The 13,173-nt window shown below is 35.0% G+C and overlaps 1 protein-coding gene across 1 annotated transcript; it reads right to left on the minus strand.

Annotated features, from left to right (window-relative positions):
• Nucleotides 1-2,313: 2,313 nt before the first annotated feature.
• On the minus strand, nucleotides 2,314-2,895 carry LOC142622758 (uncharacterized). Its single transcript, XM_075796287.1, has one exon. It carries the CDS (start codon nucleotides 2,893-2,895, stop codon nucleotides 2,314-2,316), a length of 582 nt encoding a protein of 193 aa, XP_075652402.1.
• Between the last annotated feature and the right edge of the window lie 10,278 nt (nucleotides 2,896-13,173).

The raw sequence follows: 13,173 nt of genomic DNA on the forward strand, positions 1-13,173 counted from the left end.
AATGCCTTTAAGTTGTCAATTAGAGCTGAATTCATTTCCTCGGTAATTATCAAAGGAATGTGCTCTAATTGAGGCCATTGGGGATTCGGCCTTGAGGTAGAGAAGTGCTCCCTATAATAGTTTACCAAAACCAATGTTATCTCATCTAATTCTACTCTCCATGTGTTGTTCTCATCCATGATACCCCGGATTCTGTTTTTCCTATGTCTCTTAGTAGCCCGACAATGGAAAAACTTAGTGTTGTTGTCACCATTTTTTAACCAAAGAGTACGTGATCTTTGGCTCCACATTCTTGCTTCCATATCCAACAGCATATTGATCTCCTCCTTTAATTCTCGAACTTGACCATTCTGTCCACTTACAATAGCAGCAGATTCGGCCTTCACCAAGAGAGTTAACTCCTTCCTAACATTGCCAAAAATGTTGTGGTTCCACCATGCAAGGTCCCTACCACAAATCTCCACCTTCCTTAGTATATCACTGTCACAATGCCCCACAGAATAGGAAGACCAAGATGCTTCAACAATTTCTACACACCGTTCGTCTAATAGCCACATTTCCTCAAACCTGAAAAATTCTTTTTTTGGGGGAAGGATCCAAACCCAACAGGTTGATCAAAAGTGGGCAATGGTCTGAGGAAGTACTTTGTAGGTGTTGAACAATCGAACCCAGGAGTTTCAGAAACCAAGAGTCATTGGCCAAACCTCGGTCAAGTCATTCCCAAATTGAATGTCCATCCTCAAAATGTTTACTCCAAGTGAAACGGTTACCCACAAATCCAAGGTCCAAGAACCCACATTCATCAATAACATCTCTAAAGAGTTGCATTTGCCTATGTTGTCTGATAGCCCCACCTAATTTCTCCTCCTACTGAGTGAGTTCATTGAAGTCACTTGCACATAGCCATGGTGTCTGTGGATAGTGGTTTAAAACTCTCAAACTGTCCCATGCTTCAATTCTCTTTGATGTATCTGGTTCCCTATAAAAGCCAGTGAATCTCCACTCATGTGTAGAACCCCTATCAATCCAAGTGTCAATGTAGTATCATGAAGAATCGATCACCTCCAAGTTCACTGTTGCTTTCCAAAAAAGAACAAGACCACCTCCACAGCCTTCCTTAGGTACTACCCATTTATGTTCATAGTCAATACTTCGTTGCATTGTATCTAGCCTTACTTTGTCTGCCAATGTTTCAGCTAAAAATACGATAGAGGGTCTTTTGCCCAAATCATATCTTCAAGCTCCTTCCCTATACGCAGGCTCCCAAGCCCACACAATTCCAAATTAGGCAATTCATTGTGACTGGCAGGGCTGAGTATCAGCCTCCACTAATGTCAATTTTTGGTCTTCTGCTCCCTTTGAAACCTGTTGGCGTTTGCTTGGTAACGTAGGATAGCATTCAGCTTGCATGGGTGCTCATTTCCCTAAGGTCAAGGATGTGTGGTCCGGGTTGACTGGGGTTGGAAGGTTTTGTCTATCAATCCTGGTCCATCTCGGTTTAGGTGGCTGAGGTGAAACCCTAGGATTTTCAAGTGTGGCATGTGATGTAAAGGTGTCAAGTCGTGGGGTTAAGTTTGGGGTAGGGTCCGGAGTTAATAGTAGTGGATTGTTTCCATTTTGGTTGACGTTTTTTAAGTGGATGGCACGTGTTGCTTGGCTGTCATGTATGGGAGTGAGCAATGGATTTGAAACCGTGGTTAAAGATGGTGAGGAATTTCCTTTTTAGGTTGGGTGAGCTGGATTGATATCAACGGTTGAGGTTGAATGCATGGTTGAAAAAGGTATAGAAGTTGTGTTTAAGGGCTGTGGGGCGTTACCTGCTTGGATAGGAAATTGTTGAAAGTTATTGTCATTCAAAGCCGTGTCTGTTTCGGTTACTTTCCATTCAAAGCTCCGTGTGGCTGGAGTAGAGGTGTAGCTAGCAGGGGTCTGACTTTGATCTGTTAGAATCTGTTGATTATTGTTTTGAATGCTCGTAATTAATACCTTCGGTTGCAATAAATCCTTCATTCCCTCTCCGGATGTACCGTTACACCTTTTCTCCGGAGTAGTTGAACTGCCCTTTTTCTGCTTCTCCAATTTAGCCATGGAAGGTGGGACTGATTTCGAGATTGTGGACTGCCTTGACTTCTAAAAACCTGGGACTGATACAACCTGTTTCCTTGAGGAAAAAAGGTGCTGCTTTAAGACTTGGACCAAACCAAACTGCTTTTGCTCTGATGTGAGTGTGCCTTCACTGTTTAGCCATACCTCACAATCCTTGTCTTCATAATCGAAGCATCCACACCAGTAACAAATGTTTGGCAAACGTTCTTATTTGAAGCTGACCCACACTTCCTTATCTCTTCCTATTGAAACCAGTCGACCTCTACATAATGGAATAGTGACATCCAAAGACACTTTAATGCGAACAAAGCTGCCCCCCTCGGTTTCCTTTGGGTTGGTAGAAGGTAACACTGTCCCTAAGATCTCACAAATTTTCTCTGCAGCCCTAGCATTCATAAACTTTATTGAAAGGCCATGAACTTGCACCCAAAAAGTAGTCTTGTTGAATTGAAGCTCTTCAACTAAATTGTTCTTGTTGTACCTCTCCAGAACCATTAGGTGTTTGTCGAAACTCCACGGCTCACTTTGAATCACTTTGTCAACCTCTTTTTCGTTATCAAACCCAAACAATACCATATGGTTACCCAAGTTAGGGACCTGAAAACCATTCCTTGAACGCCAAAGTGGTGTAAAAGTTTTTGCTATGGCATCCACATTGATCGCCCTCTTAGTTAAAAACTTAGTAGCTAAGAAGAACTCTTGGGAACTCAATTCATTATCAAGACAGCAACCTGGTCCTTCCCTATCTGAAAGGGTAAGGCGATTCCAATTGGAAGTTAACTCATCCATGGTAGCTGGAGAGAAAAATTGAAGGAAGAAGGTAAAGATATTAGACACAAAACACAAACTATTTCCCACGAATCCCACGAAAGAGAGGAACCCCACAAGCTTTGAACTAACGTTGTTAATTCAAAGAAAGACTAAAACACCTCTGTGAAGGAGTGACCCCCTATTCTACTGTCTAAAAGAGAGCTAGAGGAAGCTTTCTTCGAGAGACAGAGAAACAATTATTCACTCTCAATTCAACGCTTATAGAATACCATTAATGATGCATGGAGGCTCCAAGGCCATGTCACGTTGGTACATGGTAGGAAGAGATTCCTATATTAGTAATTTTACATGACGATTACTAATATAATAATAAATAGAAAATTGGAGGTGGGATGGGCTTAAAATAAATTCTTGGAATTTCAGTAGGGCATAATCCAAATTGAAGTTAAAAATTGATGCCTAGGTGGACATACTATTCTTACTCAATTATTGTAATGGTAGAGCCAAATTACGACTCACTCTCTCTCTCCCCCCCCCCCCCCCCTCCCAAAAAAAATTATAAAGTGTGAAAATAATTGGGCTTGTATCCCTTACATCACTAATAAAATTAATGGTAAATTGTAAAGTACACCCTTAAAATTTAGGATTGTTTAGATTTTATATCCTGAAATTTGAGAAATTGAATTTTACACCCTGTAATTTGATTTCATTTGTAAAACTCCACCCTCCATTAGTTTTAACCATTAAGTGGCAAGTTACCGTGAGGATGTGTATTTTATTTTGCCAAATCAGCCTCCCAAAACGACGTCATTTTGGAAGCACCAGTAGTGCTCTTTGTTTTAAGTGAAACAGCGTTATTTTTAGGAGACTAATTTTGCAAATAAAAATAAAGATCAGCACACCAAAGTGTTAGTTAACAATAAAAACTAACAGAATGTGAGGTTTTGCTAATAGAACCAAACTTTAGGTGTAAAATTTATGAAACCCAAAATTTTAAGGGTGTACTTTTCAATTTACCCATAATTTTATTAGAGATATAAAGGCTATATACCCAATTACTTTTACACTTCATATATATATATATATATTGGAGAGTGAGTTGTAATTTGGCTCTATCATTGCAATAATTGAGTAAGAGTAGTATGTTTAGAGGAGTCAATGTTTGACCCAACCGTGAACACGACATGAGTTTTTGTGGATTAGGGCTGGGCCTTAGCGGGTTTAGGTCATAAATGGGTTAACCCAAAAGCATCACGATAAGACACATGTCATAAGCGGGTCAACCCGCATGATCCACAATAGACATGTTTGACACATCAAATTATTTGTGTCAACCCGAAATGACTCATTTAACATAACCTGTTTAACTCATATAACAAATAAATATTCATTTTATTTTAGATTTTTTAATAACTTTTATATCTAACCTATATTTTAAACTTAAAAAGAAAAGTGAGTAATTACAAAAATTTACAAGTGATATAATAGAAATTGGAACTTTATAAACCCTAGTTGTAATCAGTCTACTATTTGCACCAAATCTTACGATATTGATACTTAGCCTTTAGTGAGTTATGTGAATGTTATATTTTTGTTAAACTATATTATTTTAAATTTGGGTTGAAGTGTATGCTCTTCTTTTGAAATGTAAAGAACTAATAACTAGATGGATGTTATATTTTTGTTGAACTATATTATTTTGAATGTGGGTTGAAGATTTGAAGTGTATACATTACTTTTGGGATGTAAAGAACTTATTTTTATATAAATGATACATTTAATAATATTAAGCAAGTTGAAATGAGATGTGTCACATTTGTGTTAACTCAACATAGTCCGTTTATTAAGCGTGTCAAGTGGGTTGGATCGTGTCAACCTATTTCAATAACAAGTCAAGTTAAAGTTAAAGAATCATGACACGATTATTAAATAGTTAAGTTAGGGTTGAGGTATTTAGTCGAATATCTCAACCTCGACACGACATAAACCTGACATGCTAACCCAAATTGACACCCCTACCTATGCCCTACTAAAATTCTAAGAATTTATGTTAAGCTTATCACACCTCCAATTTTCTATTTATTACTAGTATTATGCCCATGCGATGCACGGTTTAATTAAGAATTATATGTAACTTAAACAAAAGATAACAACAATTAAGTTTTTGTATTTATCTAAAAATTGATAGAGATATATAGAAAAAATCAATAAGAACAATTATAATTTTATGTCTATCCATGAGGTGTTTAAAAAAAATAAAAAATAGAATTAAAGGTTGATATTAGTAGTTGTATACGAGTACTATGATTGTTTTTTTTTTAATTAATGTTGATATGATCAATTAGTGTGAAACCAAAATTCTAATCCCTTGGAATGCTAGATCTCATAAATCATAAATGAAGTAGATCTCCTATTGCTAATAAAATAAATCACTTAGAAATTATAAATTAATTAATTATAAATGATTAGATGAAGAATTTGGATTGTATTCAAATTGAAATTTTTATCAACTTAGAAATTATAGAAGAAGAAGAAGAAGACAAGAACAATATATAAATATATATATATATATATATATTTAAAAATCTAACAAAATTTCTACAATTTGGTGAAGCCACGTGGCACAACTACGGCTTCTAAGCCCAACTTTTATTATATAGTATATGATGAAAAATTTTATTATATAGTATTATAGCCATCCGATGCACGGCTTAATAAAAAATATTTTGATAATATAATTAAATTTAATTACAAATAAAATGAAAAAATAATTAATTCAAAATTTAAGATTAAAAAATAAATTGTACTTGTTTATTTAAAAGAAATTTAATTTTTATTTCTTATTTTGATATTTAAATCATTTGTTTTAGTGTTGATTTCATTCAAATGGTTATAAGTTATATCAACTCTAAATCAGCATATGTATCCATATGTAACATTCTAAATTAATAATAAATAAAAATATAATACTCTAACTTAATGTAACATTCAAACTTACTAATAAATAAATATAACACCCTAACTTAAAGTAATGATTGTAATTGTATTGTGTTTTAACCTTTAAGAACACATATTTTTTTTATCATAAAAAAAACACAGATTTTAATATTACACATGAAAAAAATAATGAATTCAATAATTGAAACGGTTGAAAACAAAATTAAGTCAAAACCTCAATTCATTAATGAAAAAATATCCAAATTTTTTAACTTAAAAAAAATAGATATAAGTAAAGATAGACTTACATAGAAATTTGGATGGATGGATTCTCTCGTATTCAATTTCATGTTTGACAGCAAATTTTGCTTTTAATTAAATAATATAGATTATATGGAACAAAGTACCAAACAAAAGCCATAACAAATTAAATCCATTATAAAATATTGATGTCAACAACAAATAATCATGTAATAAGAAATTAAAAAATACAAATATATTGCTTGCTATATTGACTTCTAAAAGAAACACTAAAAGGTGTGATCAAACATAGAATTTCAATGTATCTATAAAACTTGTTGATAAAAATCATACTATATATAATAAAAAGGCAACAAATACACAAAATCTATTCAATTTGATGAAAACAAAAAAAAACAAAAAAAAACAAAACCGAAAACTAAAAGTTATATATACAAAAGTAAGACCTCAAAAGGAAGATCCACATCTAGAATTTGAATACTTCATTACTTATGGTATCATAGTGAATTATTAACACTCACAAACGTAGCTAGCGTCCCCTTGCAGATTTGATAGGCCTCTAGATCTGTAAGACGCAACCACTAAACCATGAACATGTTGACTGAGCTTTTTTGTACGACAGGCTTCAAAAATTTTATTAGTAAAATAATAACATTATCACAACAAAAAAAAAAAAAAAAAAGACAACGTAGAGGTGGTGCACATAAGGGACTGTAACACCCAACCTGTTTGAAGAGTAGCGTGCACAAATAGAGGTCCTAAGAAGCTGCCACCAATGCCAACAGCAACAACATCCTTCAGTACTTTTCCTGTGGCTCCAACCTACCAAAATTTTCCAATTACCAAAACTTCACATATTTCATGCCCAATTTAGATACTAATATCAACTTTATATTACCCAAGAACCACTGCAGACTCTCTCAGAGAAGTCCTTGATCTTGTCCAGAGCACTCCATACCTCGGGGACCACATTCTTTCCGTCACTCTGTATAACTGCATCCCTTGAAGCACGGAAAACAAATCACATCAATTTGATTGAGAAAGGAAGGATATATTAAATAATTGTAAAGTATATAATAGAAATAATGAAACACTAAAAAACTCTTTGTATATATATAGAGTGAGAATTTTAGGTTGTGAAGATGATAATATGAACAAAAAGAAGTAATTTAGATGAAATTCAAATACTTTTTTTTTTTACTTTATTATTAGGAAAAAGATGACATAAAATGCAAATTTATCAAAAAAAAAACGTAAGAAAAAAAATGCAAGTTTTATATTTTTTTTCCTTTTATGCGTCTTTATTTTTTAAAGACACGTACGAAAAAATGCAAATTTGATCTTTTTTTATTTTATATTTTTTTTATCTCTCTTTTTTTATTTAAATTCTATTGTTAGGTAATTCTATTCTATTGAAAAAAAAAAGTAGTTTAGGTGAAATTCAAATACTTTTTTTTTTACTTTATTATTAGGAAAAAGATGACATAAGATGCAAATTTATCCACCAAAAAAAGAAAACCTAGGAAAAAAAAATGCAAGTTCTATCTTTTTTTCCTTTTACGGTTTTTATAGAAACGTGGGGGAAAAAATGCAAATTTGATCTTTTTTTTCTTTTACATTTTTTTTATCTCTTTTTTATTTAAATTCTATCCTTAGGTAATTCTATTCTATTGATTTTAGGATTTGTTGATAACATTTTAGATAAACACAACTGTTATAGTTGTAAATGAAATACTACTTCCTTTCATTACTTGATTTGTCATTTTTATCCAAAAAATATGTATATATCTATTTTTAAAATCTAAAAAATTATTAAAATTTCTGTAATTTGGTAAAACTATGTGGCATAACTATGACGTTTAAGCCCAACTTTTATTATATATAATAATATGATATGATATTAGTAATCGCCTCGCCATGTAAATTTACTAATACAGAATCTCTTCCTACCAACGTGACATGGCCTTGGAGCCTCCATGCATCATTAATGGTATTCTATTGGTGTTGAATTGAGAATTTCCAATAGTCCACAATAAAACCTATTGCACTATTTTACCAGAATGTCCTTTGAGTTGTCAGATCGGTATTTTCTGCTTGGATGAGAGAACCATGTCTGGCCAATATAATGGAGTTTGAGGTTCGTCATAAGCATCATTACTCATGTCTAGATCTTTATCGTACCCTTCCATACTTCGCTTAGAATTATTGTTGTTAGTCCACCTCATCTCTCTGGCCGCAATGAGCATATCTTCTTCTTGACTATCAAGTGCATGCATCATGCATGTCGGCAATGGTCGGAGCATGCAAATGTCGTGAGATATAGGGTTACAAATGTCGTGATCTTATAAAACTACTCAAACATGGTTTAATCACTTAAATACAAATTCATATGTCCAAATTTTACTATCCATATGCACCATGCCTTATTAAATTTTCAATTACATTGCACTTTTACTCTAAATTTTTTTTTATTTTTATTGGTTACTTGTAAATCTCAAGAAGCCATAAACCCGTGACTGAGAAAGATTATCTTCTTACAAGAACTTTGGGTTTCTAATAATTATGTGATAATTTCATTCTCCCATTATAAACCCAGACGAGAAGTGTTTGATTGAAAATGATTTATCATAGAATACATAGGCACCACCGCACCACGTAGTTTCTTCTAATATCCAATTCCAGCCGCTAACATAACTATCAACTCCTCTGTGGAAAAGTCCCAAGTAATCACGAGTCACGCACGCACATTCAGATATTATTATCCACATCCAAATTTGCTGATGTTAAAGACAGTCAACCAAAGCACACAGTGAAAATAGAAGAAGAAGACTCAAATACTCCAACGGCTAGTTAACAGCTAGTTTCTTATTAGAAACGATGTCATATAACTTAGCCTATTTATGTTTTTAATGAAAGGATCGTTTTGGTATACTTAGTCTTAGTTTAATGAAATGGAGCATTTTGGTGTGCTAGGTATGCTTCGTCTAGTTTGAGTCTTCTTTCGATACTCTGTTTCTATAATGAGATTGGGTTTCAGAGTTTGCTTCAAAACATAGTTAAGCTCTAACTATCTTCCAGCCTTCCAGCTATTATTCTTTGATTCACAGAGCATAATAATGTGGAGTAGGTTATTTTCAATTAGAACAATTTTTGCTTTTGGAATGATCTTGGTATAATTATACTCTACAAACAGTTTTGATTGTTGTATTGATTAAGCTTGTGAAATACAATTTCTCAGAATTCTCTCCAGAAACTTCTCTCTCTCTCTTTTCTCTCTCTCTTTCTTTGTTTGTTCTTATTTCCTCCATCGTTGTACACACTAGCAAGCTCCAAAATCTTTCATGGTATCAGAGCTAGTATCTATGGTTTCTACAACACGAATTGACCCAACATAATCTACGCACACAACAACAACTCCAACTCACACGACCTCCATTTCTTCCACTTCTACACCTTCAACCTCGACACCATCACCATTGATGTTACTATCCAATATGTCAAACCTAATGTCAATCAAGCTTGACTACACCAACTATATCTCATGGAAAAATCACATAGTCACTATATTAGAGGCATATTCCTTGATTGAACATGTTGATGGTACAGCTTCAAGGCCATCACCATTTGTTCTTGATGCTGCAGGAAATGCAACTTCAGTTGCTAATTCTAAGTTTCAAGCATGGAAAATTAGGGATAAGGCACTTCTTTCCTTGATCAACTCATCTCCTACCCCACAAGTCTTTTCACTTGTTTTTGGTATCACTAGTTTAGGGGAAGTATGGAATACGTTGAAACAAAGGTTCACTTCTATTTCAAGAGCTAATGTCTTGAACCTTAAGCTTGAGCTTCAATGCCTCAAGAAATACAATGAATCTGTGAATTCATTTCTACAAAAGATCAAAATTGCTTGTGACAAACTTCTTGCTGTAGAAGTGCCAGTTGACAATGAAGAACTAATATGCATTGTGCTTAGAGGACTTCCTAGAGAATTTGCACACTTCTGCTCCGCAATTTGTACTAGGAATAACCCAATCACTTATGACCAACTTGCTATCATGTTGTAAAGTGAGGAACAAGCCATGACTGATCACTTGGATTCAGTCTCTCACTCTCTTGCTAATGTTTGCCTTTCATGGTAAACCAAGTAGTAGTTCATCACATTAGTCACAGAATCAAAATCATAATTCAGGAAGGGGAAGAGGAAGAAACAACAATCCTAGAGGAAGAGGTGGAGGCAGATACAATCATGGTAGAAATCAGCAATTTTCATCTCAGGTGTCTCACAATTTCTCTCAAGGCTCACACAATTTCTCTCCTCAAGATTTTTCTCCTTAGAATTTTCCCTCTCAGAATACCTCTCAAGTTTTCAAGCATGAATGACCATCTTGTCAGATTTGTGGCAAATCTAGTCATCTAGCACTAGATTGTTATCACAGGATGAATCTTGCTTACCAAGGCAAACATTCTCCCACAAAGCTGGCTGCTATGACAAGTGAATCAAATGCTGCTATCACTAATAACCAAGATCCATGGCTGGCTGACTTTGGCACTTTAAATCATCTCACTGCAAATCTCAACAATCTCATAGTTCAATCTCAATACAAGGGACCTGAGCAAGTTATTATTGGAAATGGTCAATCCTTACCCATCAATCACATAGGTAACACTACCCTACACACCAAATATCACAACTTTACCCTTAAAGATGTCCTTTATGTAACAAGAATTGCCATAAATTTACTTTCAGTTCATAAATTATGCTTGCATAAAAACTGTTCTTGTTCCTTTGATGCAAATGTAATCAAAATCTCGGATATTCCTATGGTGAACTCCTTTACAAATGCTTAAGTGAGAATGGGGTTTATCCTATCTACACCAAGAATTTTATCAAGTGACCCTCTCACTTCAAGTTTGTTTCATCTTTTTGATAGAGTCCTCCTTCTGCTGTCCCTACTCTTCCTTCAGTTCATTCAAGCTTTCATGTAAATAAGTCAAATATATGGTTGCTATAGCACCATAGGTTAGGACATCCAAGTGATAAAGTTCTGAATGTTGCTATATCTTCTATTGGTAATGTCTGTATCTCAACTAATATTAAAACACTTTCTCATTGTAAGCACTGTTTGAGTGGTAAAATGCATCAATTTTCTTTTCCGATTTCTAATTTTCATGCATCTAAACCTCCTGAATTGGTGCATACTGATGTTTGGGGTCTAGCTCCTGTCAAGTTTTCTAATGATTTTCAATATTATGTTCTTTTTGTTGATGCCTATTCCAAATTTAACTGGCTTTATCTTCTTAAAAACAAATCAGACGTTTTGGGTGTTTTTAAGTTCTTTAAAGCATTTGTAGAGAATCAACTTGAAGCTAGGATCAAAACCTTGAGAACAAATAATGGTGGAGAGTATACTTCTAATGCATTTAAGCACTTCTGTGTGTCTCATGGTATTATTCATCAGTTTTCCTGCCCTCGCACCCCTTAAAAAAATGGAGTGGTTGAGAGAAAGCATAGACATATTGTTGAGTGTGCTCTTACTTTACTCTCTCACTCTTAGTTGCACACGTCTTATGAGTCTTATGCCGTCTCTACAGCAGTGCATCTCATCAATAGGCTTCCCACTCCCATTCTTAATAATTCTACTCCTTGGGAAGTCTTGTTCAAGTCTAAACCTAATCTTACACATCTCAGGACTTTTGGTTGCATCTGTTTTCCCTTATTAAGGCCTTACAATGTACATAAGCTCTTACCACATACTTCCCCTTGCATTTTTCTTAGTTATCCTGCTCATTCAAAAGGTTATATCTATCAAGACCCTATCACTTCATGGGTCTATATCTCTAGACATGTTCATTTTAATGAAAATCAGTTTCTTTCTTTACTTCCTTTATCCACTGGTCCATCTTCTGAGTCTGGTTTGTATTCACAATCAGCCCCTACTCCTATCCCTCTAATTCCTACACAATCATCCTCACCTACCTCTTGTTCTTCCTCTGACACACACCCTGCCCAGCAACCCCTTACACAAACTTTATCTAAGACATCTACATCTGCACAGCCTTATACACATGCCTCTCCATCTCCCATATTGTCACCTCAACCTACCTCTTCTGTCTCCACTTCCTTATCGCCTCTCACTGTCTCATCCACACACACTAGCCCTCTTGGTATGTCCATTGTAACTCCTCAGGTTCCCATTACTGTGAATACTCATCCCATGATCACTAGATCAAAGGACGGCATTTTCAAGCCTAAGGCACTTGTTGTCATGTCTGATCTAGTGCAATGTGCTCTTTCCAAGAAGGTCAGCTCTCCTTCTAAGCCAGATTACACCATCACTAAACCTCCATCTTACAAGATTGCAGCTCAGTACCCCCAATGGTGTTCTGCCATGGCTGATGAATTTGCTGCTCTAAAAGGGCAGGGCACTTGGGTTCTGGTTCCACCCTCTCCTTCCCAAAATGTTGTTGGTTGTAAGTGGGTGTTCAAAGTCAAAAGAGAATAGTGATGGTTCTATCAACATATATAAAGCCAGACTTGTTGCCAAGGGATTTCATCAGCAATTTGGGATTGACTTTGAAGAAATTTTCAGTCCTGTTATCAAGCCTCCTACTGTGAGAATTATTCTTTCACTTGCTGTGCAATTCAATTGGCCACTCAGACAACTTGATGTCAGCAATGCCTTTCTTTCTTAGAGAAGAAATGTACATGGTTCAACCACCAAGGTATGTTGATCCAGCTCATCCTAATCATGTCTGCAAGCTTCTTAAGTCTCTCTATGGTCTTAAACAAGCCCCTAGAGCTTGGTTTGAAAGATTCTCTACTGAATTGTTGCATATGGGCTTTCAGGCTTCACTCTCATATTCTTCCTTGTTCATTTTCAAACAGGGTTCTTTGGTTGTATATCTACTGGTCTATGTTGATGACATTATTATGACTGGTAACAATCCTCATTTCCTGTCCTTCTTGATTGCACAGCTCAGTTTAGCCTTTAAGCTTAAAGATTTGGGTCATCTTCATTACTTCCTTGGTCTTCAGATTACCAGGTCTTCCAAAGGATTGGTCTTGTCTCAGACTAAATATGCCCAAGATTTACTTCT

This window comes from Castanea sativa, chromosome 1 (genome assembly GCF_040712315.1).
Source record: "Castanea sativa cultivar Marrone di Chiusa Pesio chromosome 1, ASM4071231v1".
NCBI classification, from domain to species: domain Eukaryota; kingdom Viridiplantae; phylum Streptophyta; class Magnoliopsida; order Fagales; family Fagaceae; genus Castanea; species Castanea sativa.

Excerpts from the sequence above, each read along its gene's own strand:
- LOC142622758 (XM_075796287.1), bottom strand. The coding sequence starts at position 2,895 with ATGGATGAGTTAACTTCCAATTGGAATCGCCTTACCCTTTCAGATAGG.